The sequence below is a fragment of the Micromesistius poutassou genome (genome assembly GCF_964030765.1).
Source record: "Micromesistius poutassou genome assembly, chromosome: 18".
Taxonomy (NCBI): Eukaryota; Metazoa; Chordata; class Actinopteri; order Gadiformes; family Gadidae; genus Micromesistius; species Micromesistius poutassou.
Window position 1 is genome coordinate 13,567,749 of NC_140288.1, and position 10,958 is coordinate 13,578,706.

The 10,958-nt window shown below is 46.7% G+C and overlaps 1 protein-coding gene across 1 annotated transcript in view; it reads left to right on the top strand.

Annotated features, from left to right (window-relative positions):
- Positions 1-642: 642 nt before the first annotated feature.
- The window catches only part of tbc1d30 (TBC1 domain family, member 30), an 18,860-nt gene continuing 8,544 nt past the window's right edge, over positions 643-10,958 (top strand). Inside the window, exons 1-9 of the mRNA XM_084483328.1 lie at positions 643-1,376; positions 3,591-3,755; positions 6,739-6,800; positions 7,025-7,090; positions 7,647-7,772; positions 9,411-9,596; positions 9,703-9,772; positions 9,930-10,028; positions 10,685-10,853. Coding sequence (XP_084339454.1) covers positions 854-1,376; positions 3,591-3,755; positions 6,739-6,800; positions 7,025-7,090; positions 7,647-7,772; positions 9,411-9,596; positions 9,703-9,772; positions 9,930-10,028; positions 10,685-10,853 — 1,466 coding nt within the window. The 5' untranslated portion in view covers positions 643-853. The remainder of the gene's footprint in view (positions 1,377-3,590; positions 3,756-6,738; positions 6,801-7,024; positions 7,091-7,646; positions 7,773-9,410; positions 9,597-9,702; positions 9,773-9,929; positions 10,029-10,684; positions 10,854-10,958) is intronic.

The following is a 10,958-nucleotide window of genomic DNA, read 5'->3' on the forward strand; positions in this document are numbered from 1 at the left end:
GCCCGAGTCAGCTGCTCGACATGCTTATACATGCGCTCTCATTGGCAGACAGACCTGTGACTGTGCAGTCTTTTTGGTCCTAGACTGAAGCAAGTCCCAAAAGTCATGTGGTCCATGTTTCAAGCAAGTCCCAAGTCATGTGCAGTCCTCAAGCAAGTCTCTAGATATACAACTGCATTTTGGTTGCGCAAGTCAAGTCACAAGTTCATTGGTATTGGGTTATTCGTTTTCGCCAAACAACGACAATGCAATTATGCAGCGTTCGTAGGCATAGGCCTACTTGTAATGTGTGTACTACAAACTGAAATATGAATTATTTTCCCTCCCACAAATGCATGCGCACGAACGCCTCTATCGTTGATACAAAATATATGGGGAAATGGGTTAAATAACTTTACACTTTTGTTAATGTTAGTAAATTAAATAATTTAAATATAATTTTATAGTTATTTAGTCATGAAAAAATGCCTAGATATTTTTTCCTAGGTTTTCCTAGTGCGCTTCTCTGAGTTCTTCCGCGCGCACCTGCAGGCTGCTGCACCTGTCGCGCAACAGAGTTTGTCGCACGGGACGAAACTTTGGGAGTGGGCTGGACTATTATTTAGCCTGGCAGGGGCGTAAGTTACCAGCGTCTGGAAGTTTCAGGAAGGAAATTAAAGTATGTCAAACCCTGCCCTACCTCCCGAGGACAGGAATGGAATGCACCCGGAACTCCATCCTCATTGAAGCGCTCGCGGTTACTCACTTTGAGTGCTATTTACATGAATGGTCAACGTTGTACGGCGCAATGATAAGGGAGATAAGTGGAGAACAGTAGGATCCGACCGCAGTAAGCCACTTTGGCCGCGTGAAAATGGCGTCGCAGATGCCACTCCATGGGAGCAAACTTTTAGACCTTGACGTATGTGACCGCGGCGTGTGTTGCGAAGAAGGCGAGAGCGGAGTGTTCGTCAACTCGGCGACATCGCTCTCCGATGGCTACTCCGCTTTCCAGCAGTGGCGCGCCAGTGCCACCGACTCGGTGTCCGCCAACGGCTTCCTACCAAGTGACACATCATCACCAACTGCCGTGCGACAGGTTCCGGACCTGCCCGGCGGGACCCCCGGGACAACCGACGCTGCAGACTGTGATGATTTTGCACTTTACGGGGATATTACGAGAGGGCCACGCGCGTCCATAGTGGACGGCTTGCTGGTGGAACTTTATGAGACGTACAGCGGTGGGAAGAGGGGTTGCGTGGACAGTCTGGATAGCTCCACGGAGGCGTCAAGTTCGGAAGCATTCCTGGGTCGCAGTAACACCGGATCAAACTTCCTGCAGGAGTTGCAGGAGAGGCACACGAGACGACACCAGATGAACTATTTGGCACAAAAAGGTAAAGTCGTCATGTGTGCTAGTGTGTCTTAAAACAATGCCGAAGTAAGGAAGTTAATTAAAGTTTGTGATTAGTTTTAGTCGCAGTCCCACTCCTGACATCAGCAAATATAATTTAAATAACTATAATTCGATATTTATTTCAATGCATATTCCTAATGTTTTTAAATGTTTTTTTGTCTTTGTTGATTATTTTAACGAGATGCATATTTTCAATTTCATAACTATTTGATAGTGAGTGTGTGGTAGTGTGGTTACTTTGTTTTGAAGTACTCCATTGAAGTAGTTGAATTGAGGTTTGCTGACGGACATAAACGGAAGCTTAAGATATAAAAGGTCAAGACATTCCTGTTTGAACAGGATGTGGTTGTTGTTTTTTTGGTTTGCGTAATTTGGTTTGCTGAATTTATTGAGGATGCATTTCAGGGTGTGGAGATGACAGTTGATAGGGCTGCAACCAATGATGATTTTTCATAGTTTCACGACTAATTTCGCCGTCTCTAAAATATCGTCAACAATGGCAAAAATACACATCACATTACCAGAACCATAAGTAGATCCTCAATCTCCTTGCTTTTCTAAAGCTGTAAACTGAACATGTTACTTTCTACTTAAGTAGGCTAATGTCTGAAAGGTTTAATTGATTAATCATAATATTAGTCATAATCTTAATTATAACTATCTTGATTAATAACTTCATCATTGATATATTGCATTTATCTCCGGTGTTTCTGAGTGTGGTGCCTAGACAATCACAACTTCCATAGTTTGTTTTCTATTTTTGGTTTTGTTCAAACCAGTACCATTTTGTTATTGAACTTGTTTGAAACCAACACTGAGCGCTGTGGGCGCTCCGTAGCGGTTGGAGAACAGACCGGGCTGTTTATCGTCCACATGGGTTCGTGTGTGTGTGTGTGTGTGTGTGTGTGTGTGTGTGTGTGTGTGTGTGTGTGGACATCTTTTATTTTGTTATAAATAAGGGGAAGAAGCGTGGTTTTGTCGAAATGCGAGAACACACACACACACACACACACACACACACACACACACACACACACAGCAACAACTCCCAGCTGAAATATTCTGGGTTCACTCCCCAATTTCTTGTATCACAGCCCCCCCTCCAGCAGTATTACCTGCTCCACAATGAGCCGCGTCTATCCAGTCGCTTCAGACACAAGTGTGAGTTAATATTGTAATGTTGGGAACAGGTTAAGTGATTTTTTTCTTTGCAAAAAGATGTGAATGCAAGCAGATGTTTGTCACATTAGATTAGAGATGAGATTTATCAGTACAGAGAAGACCCATTCGATTGATCCCATCCAAGACCAAACTAATTGATCAATTAGAAGCGACACAGGTCTGTTGGCAGCGGTCTGTTCGCCCGTGGCATGGAAAAACAAAGAGTCTCAGGAGGCCATTATGTCATGCTCGGCTGCACACCGAACACTCCCCATGATAACATCCGAACGCCTGATGAACCACTAGCAACAGATTGTGGTTCTCATGAGAGGTGAACGGACAGGAAGTGCAAGTGCTTTGCATTTAGTGTTAGGAAGTCTGATGTATTCCTACGGTAGCAAATAAAAAAAAAAGCTTTTCTAACCAGTGGCCACTCAAAGCGCTTTACAATATTGCCTAATATTCACCCATTCATGCACACGTTCACACACTGATGGCGCTGTCAACCGCGCAAGGCGACAGCCAGCTCGTCTGGAGCAGTTGGGGTCAGGTGCCTCGCTCAGGGACACCTCGACACTGAGCTAGGAGGAGCCGGGGATGGAACTAGCAATCTTCCGGTTACCAGCCAACCCAACCCACTCTACCCCCCTGAGCCACACGGCGCCCGAGATCATGTCTTATTTAGAGTAGTTTTTTTATTTATTTAGTGTTTCCCAGCATTACTCTCTCCACCCTTTCCCCCGTAGCCCCCAAGCAAAAATACACATCACATTAGTAGATCCACCATCGCCTTGCTTTTCTAAAGCTGTAAACTGAACATTCTTACTTTCTTTTTAAGCAGGCTAATGTCTGAAAGGTTTAATCGATTTTAATCAAATCCAATATTTACGTCAATCTGTGCAGACCAGCTGGTTGGTTCATCAACATATTAAGACAAAGTGTTACAATAAGGAAGGTGCATTATGGATGGAAAGCTGCTGGTGACTTTCTGTGTGTGGTTAATAATAAGTTCACCGTTCATACGTTGCTGCAGCCCCAGAGGAGCTGTGTTCCATCGTCCAGGAGGTGAAGTACCGCACGGGGCTGCAGTCGGCCAAGCTGCTGCGGCAGCTGAAGCGTCGCGACCGGCTGCAGCACAAGCGGCAGAAGAACTGTGATGTCATCACAGCCTGCCTGCAGGCCGTCTCGCAGAAACGACGTAAGGGAGTCACGTGACACCCCCCCCCCCCCCGCCCCCCCCCCCCCCCAAAGCAGTCTAAGCTCTGCTTCTGTGAGACTGAAGAAACATGGACATTTGGCTGTCACTGATTGACGATTCTAATTAGTGAGTGAAGCTTTTTCAGTGTGAATTTTTTTTTTTTGTTTTTTTTTGTCTTTTGTGGTGCAGATAACTGATGGAAGATCCGTTCTCACGACTTAAGGATCCAAAATTGTCTTGGTTCTTATTTTCTGAGCGACCCTATCTCACTATTATCACACTATGGTTGTTGTATGGCAGACTTTGTAGGGGTTAGGGGCTGTGTGTCTTGCTCAAGAAGGCCTGCAGGCAGACCGCAGACTTTGGGGATCAAGGGATCACCCAGTGGGTGGGAGTCGAACACCATGGGCTACTGTCCTATCCCCAATCGAAAATTGTAAAATAATTTCCTTTGTGACCACCATTACCTCGTCCTCTGGCTATAGATAACGAAAGGCTGCTACTTGGAAAAAATACATTGAAAGTAATTTAATTGTAACTGTTATGGACATAATAATTATGCAATTTATGTTTTGCCAATTGGGATAATTACATTTTTATTAACAAATAACTGAACTAGCCAATCGGATGTTCCACCTCAATTCCCTGGTCCACTCATTCACAAATTACCTTTCGTTCTTTAAAAAAATTTAATAACGATATTCTACTCCGCTCCAGATGCTCATAAAGCCTTTCCGGTCTCTTGTCTACACCATTACCTCATTCTCCCCTCCATCTCTCCCTCTCTCTCTCTCTCCTCCCCGCATCACTCTCCATCCCTACCGCATCGCATCCTTTCCACCCACACCCCACCCCGAGTAGTGACGACAAAACGGAGGTGTGCGCTTCTCAGATCCCGCCGCCTTATGCAGGGATCTTGGTTTCCTCGTCGGAAAGGGGGGGAACAACCGATTTCACTTAATCGCGTGCGATTTTTAGATGACAAGGTCTGTGAGCGATCCGGAGTGACTCCATTGAATAACCAAGGAAGCGTTTGACGTTAAAAACAACCAGGAAGAGACGCAGCGATCACATGCATTGATCGACATTGGCGCGGATCGATTTCGCCTATAAAAAACAGTTAGGAATGGACGCGTCTTCCAGGAAGAAAAACACCCTGCTATAAAACGCCCAAAAAAAAGTCGTGTAACGTGGACCACAGAGGACTCATTGGATGGTGGTTCGTGCGCCGTACACCGTAACCGATGAGGCAGGAGCGCTTCATCCCCGCGGGACGGCGGTCCAGGGCGTACGTGAGGTCTCGGCAGCAGCAGCAGCAGGCGGGCTCGGGGTCCGGAGGTGTGGGGAATGTCATCAGCAATGTCCTCAAGAAACGCAACGGCATCTCCCGCAGCGCGCCCCGGCTGCTGTGCACGCTGGAGCCAGGTGACAGGGGGAGGAGAACGCGCGTGTGTGTGTGTGTGTGTGTCCCGTGTGCGGGCGACTATTCATATTGTAGGCTTAGTTCCTCGTAAACGACAATATCGTCATGCTTTCCGTTTATATTTGTATTTTTAGGTGCCAAGCACAAAGTGTGCGGAGGCAACTTACTTAATATTGTTATCTTAGTTTTTGAACTACAATACAGACCCAGCCGGATCTGGCCGTTTAACCTGGATTGTTGTTAATGTGCTGTCCATCTTGATATGAAACTGGTAACGTTAGCCTGGTCGCATGCAGCCTGCTTATAATTATTAACAGTTATAATGGGCACACGATCTATGATCGTACCTCGATGATGGGGAGATAACCTTTTTATTTTGGTGTACATCCAAGCATGCAGAGGAAGCACTCAACCGGAAATCGGGATCGTTAACGCTTTTCTTTTCAAAGTAGTGCTGCAAGCGCATCGGAAGTAGGCTACATGAGGAGGGCAACTCGTTTATGAATCAGTCTCATTCAGTAAGGCCTCCCTTGACCATATCAATGGAGCTTAGCTGAAGATATGATTTGCCCACATGCACCCCTACACGGTGGCCCCTACTAGCCCAGCAGCTGACCTGTCGCGCGGCTCTAATCTGGGAAAGGGAAGTAGGAGGGCTTTCTGTGGTAATCCCTTCTCTAGCTCACAGTGTAAACATGAGCCACACACCGGTGTCCAACAGCACACCATGGCGCAGGACAACTCCGCCGAGACGTCTAGACTAGAATACCCAGGTTAATAGATCACACTAAATGATGATGGGGATGGTGTTTTGGGGGGTTTAAATGCCACGTGAAAGATTGTCTTAGTTGGTGGGATGACTATATAGGGAGACTTAGAGAAACAGGTTGGCTGGCGAGCACGCAACGATGTTAGGAGGACTTTGGCCAAAGTGGCTTTTCTTCTTAACTTGGAATGACATTTTTCATTTCCGTTGAGTTTTTGGGAGATTTGTCCGTGCGTTGTGGATGATGGAGTGATTTAGCAGCTGTCGTGCGCGCCAGTCCTGCGATTGAATTGCGAAATCAGTGCCACGCAGTAAAGGGCAGCGAGGCGATCCAATCCCTTTGGGGATGCTTTGCAATATCGTCTTCCTGGAAAAACGCTTCATGGGCCCAGAAGAACATTTCGAATACCCTGAAGAGGGATTTTTTACTCTAATTTGCTGGAGACATCCAGATGTCTGTAAGCTGTGACCCAGATCTGTGTTTCTGGCGTGTTTGGGTGCTTTGGGATTTTGAATGTGCATGACAGTTAATCTCATAATATTCGGTACATTCAGGCAAAGCTACTTGATATTATTGCAAGGGGAAACCGAAACCTGCACAAACGGCAATCCGTTTAGAATATATTATGCATATTTCATAAAGTAAAATAAAATGGCTACATCACAGAGGCAGTGTCTGAGCTGTCTCGTTCAATGGGAAGACCATATATGGTCCTTTTGATGAAAGAAATGCGACAGGTGATTGTTTCTAATTATTACCAAGATAATAACCAGACCTGTTGTTTACTTCACAGGAGTTGACACTCGGCTCAAATTCTCCATTGAACCGTCACTGGGCAAAAATGGATTCCAGCAAGTGAGTTTTTATTTATTTATCATGGCTGCTCTTGGCCAGACATTGAAATATTATATTTCTGTAAAAAATCCCTCCCCCCTGACATAAATCCTTTTGTGTGTGTGTGTGTGTGTGTGTGTGTGTGTGTGTGTGTGTGTGTGTGTGTGTGTGTGTGTGTGTGTGTGTGTGTGTGTGTGTGTGTGTGTGTGTGTGTGTGTGTGTGTGTGTGTGTGTGTGTGTGTCAGTGGTACGATGCCCTCAAATCCGTGGCCAGGCTGCCAACAGGAATCCCTAAGGAGTGGAGGAAAAGGGTAAATTACTCACAACAACCAAAAAGACACACACACACGTCACACAAATCAACCTTCCTACTGCGACTGTCTTCCGGGTCTTCAGGATACATTACAGGGCTAACTCTTTTGGCTTTTCTCCATTGTCTGCCGTGTAAACTATTAAGCTGTTGTGGCTTCAAGGCCGTTCTATTATTTTACCGTTGAAATGAGCCCTTTATAACCATATTGTGAACCAGTGCTTATAACACTATTTTACTCTTTCATTATACTACGCATGAAGGTAGACGTTAATTATGACAGGTGCTGTTGATAAGATCTGAGAGCTGTTCAGGGAACAACGTTTTATAATAAAAAGCCCAAACAAATTGTATCTATAATTTTATCTCTTAAATTGTGCCTGCAGCCCCTATTTTCCAAACAATATCATTTACAAATAAGGAAGTTTGTGTGTGTGTGTTGTACAAAATGTTGTGTGTTTTTCTCCTGGCTTGGCCACTATTGAGTCATTCACAAAGCATTTATACTGCGCTGCATAACACGCACTAAATCCAATTAATAATATTGACATCCGCAGGTGTGGCTGACCCTGGCCGACCATTACCTGCACAGCATCTCCATCGACTGGGAGAAGACGCTCCGCTTTGCCTTCAACGAGCGCAGTAACCCCGACGATGACTCCCTGGGCATCCAAATCGTCAAGGTAACGCTTAAGTGCGCCTTAAGGGTTGAGGTGTAAGTGTGCGTGTGCGTGGGAGGACGTTGTTCCAGACTTTAAAGCCAAACACACAAACAAACACAACTGTTGGAACAGTGTGACCACACCGCAAAGAGAGGCTAAATAAACACCTCTAGAAACAACACTGTGCTCGCCCCGTAATGGAGCTGGTTTTCAGGGCTGTGCTAACAGTCGGCTTGGCAACAGCCGTGACAATGTTGACTTTCACTGCGCCGGTTTGGAGAGACCTCTCCGTGCTTGTCAGTTGTGGTCAGGAGGACGCTTCATAAAGCTTTTTAAGTCTGTGTCCAATTGATTACAAGACTACAGTCTGCTCAATGCTCTCTGCCTGCAATTAGTTTAGGAAGGAAGGAAGCGAGGAGGGAGGGAGGGAGGGAGGGAAAGACTCCTTTCTAATGTATACAGAAAATGTATCACACACGTTGTTGGGACAGTTGCAGTTTATATGCTGTGTTGTATACATGTATACACACTATAATTAATGACAGTGCAGGTATTTGATGTACACTGTCCAGAAAGCAAGGAAGGAAGGAGAGTGAAGGAAGCGTGGAAAGAAGATCCCTGGAGAGCGTTGGTAAACCGTCGGGTGTGGAGGGGCCGCGGGGGTCCGCAGTGCTACGCCCGGTCCCGGGGTTCCATTCTGTACCAAACCATGACTTACAGTCACAAATCGGTGGGATTAACAACAATGTCGCCCATAGAGGGCGCCACCCCCTGTCTGCCGATGACCCCCAAGAACCGGCCTCTGTCGGTGACCGACGCTAATGGCTAGTACTTGATGCTTAAGTTAACAGAGACCCAATGGCTTCCTATCGCTCTGCCAAGCCTTCTGTTTGTTTTGCGTAGCTCTCCGTGAGCGTTGCTATGGAAATCCTCCTCGCTGTAATCAGTGGATCTCCAACGCACCTGCTGGGTGTTTTCACCTGAGGTGCCCGAGTTGGCGCATAACTCTCGTCCGTGTGCTACACGCCCGGCCTTGACGATTGTCTGTGACGGAGACGAGATGGAGGAGATGTTTGTCCCCGCCACCCGGCGTCAGTCCGGGTGCGTCCGCGTCACGGAAAGCCAGTTCCAGCTGTTGTTTTTCTCTCTCTCTCTCTCTCTGTGCTACTACGTCACGCTGAGCGGCGTGCTAGTGTGCGCCGGTTTCCACGTTAACATGAGGGCGCTCTCCTGTAATGAAACCATTATTACGCGCCTCGACTCCATCTGTGACGTGCCGACGCGTCTAGTAATTGACTTCATGGGGTAGTTCAGAAGGATAGACAGTCTGTTGATGCTAAAGGAGATGTGCAGCATGGCTTTGTTGTTCTGGTACTTCTTGATGTATCAGTTTATGATCACTATCCGCTGGTCGAACATGCATAGGGTACTACTGTGAAGGACTACTAATATTATATATATATATATATATATATATATATATATATATATTATATACTACTAACTAATATATGCAGTAATGTACACAATCCACGGGATGTCGAATTACGATCACTAGATACATGAAACTAGAGATTTTTAAGCTTTGTTTCAAGCAATTCTGAAAGGTATTAATACAAACAAAATAACATTGGCATGCCTTTTATTATCCGGTCTCAGGACTTGCACAGGACCGGCTGCAGTTCCTACTGTGGCCAGGAGGGGGAGCAGGACCGCGTGGTGCTGAAGAGGGTGCTGCTGGCCTACGCCCGCTGGAATAAAACGGTGGGCTACTGCCAAGGGTTCAACGTGCTGGCCGCGCTCATACTGGAGGTCACCGAGGGCAGCGAGAGCGACGCACTGAAGGTACACACACACTGTACATAACACGCACACACAAAATGTGACCGGAACGCATTGATATGAATACACATGCAAAAATACAACCCCATTTCTCTCTTTCTGAATTCAGGTGATGATTTATCTAATTGACAAGGTGCTGCCCGAGAACTATTTTGCCAACAACCTGCAGGCACTTTCAGGTATGCACACACACACACACCCCACCCTCAGCTACAAATTGCATTAATGTCTCAAAGCCTTTCATCTAAGTGTGTGTGTGTGTGTGTGTGTGTGTGTGTGTGTGTGTGTGTGTGTGTGCGTGTGCGTGTGTGTGTGTGCGTGCGTCTCTTCCTTCAGTGGACATGGCTGTCTTTAGGGACCTGCTTCGGCTGAAGTTGCCCAGGCTGTCCCAGCACCTCCACCATCTGCAGAAGGCTGCCAACAAGGAAGCCGGAGGTGTGTGTGTGTGTGTGTGTGTGTGTGTGTGTGTGTGTGTGTGTGTGTGTGTGTGTGTGTGTGTGTGTGTGTGTGTGTGTGTGTGTGTGTGTGTGTGTGTGTGTGTGTGTGATAAGGTCCCTTCTCCCTTCCTCCGCCTACCCTGTGTTTGACTAGGCATTCTCTAGCACAGCTGTGAACCAGAAAGTGGGTCGGATGTCAACGCCCCTGTTGCTGTTTAAACGGTAGAACGTCCCCCAGCTACACTGGCAGGAATGTGTGGCTTAAATTTACTGATAATGAGAAAGGGGGGGGAAGGCACTCTAGAAACATCCATCACGCTGCTGTGGGTCCTAAATTGTCCTCTATATCTCGACGTTAAATATTAATTGTAATAAATGTGTCATTATAATATGAAGGCTCATAATGTATAGGCGGTTGGCGTCGGGTCGGGTGCAGCAAATCGAGCCGTAAAACGCGTGCGCGTGCGTTACATCGTGACACCGCCGCATTAGCTTCTCTAGCCTGAATCTCTCTCTCTCTCTCTCTCTCTCTCTGTCTCTGTCTCTCTCTGTCTGTCTCTCTCTGTCTCTCTCTCTCTGTCTCTCTCTGTCTGTCTCTCTCTGTCTCTCTCTCTCTGTCTCTCTCTCTCTGTCTCTCCACCCCCCGCTGCCCAGGGAGCTACGAGCCCCCGCTGACCAACGTGTTCACCATGCAGTGGTTCCTCACCATGTTCGCCACCTGCCTGCCCCCGCAGACGGTGCTGAAGATCTGGGACTCGGTGTTCTTCGAGGGCTCCGAGGTGCTGCTCCGCGTGGCCCTGGCCATCTGGGAGCGGCTGGGAGAGTGAGTCCATCAGGAGCCTTTTTTTATTTATTTTTTTGTATTTTCTTTTGTTAGTTTTACTTACAGATGGCTGATGGACTTGGTATTGTGCAGCATGTTTTTATC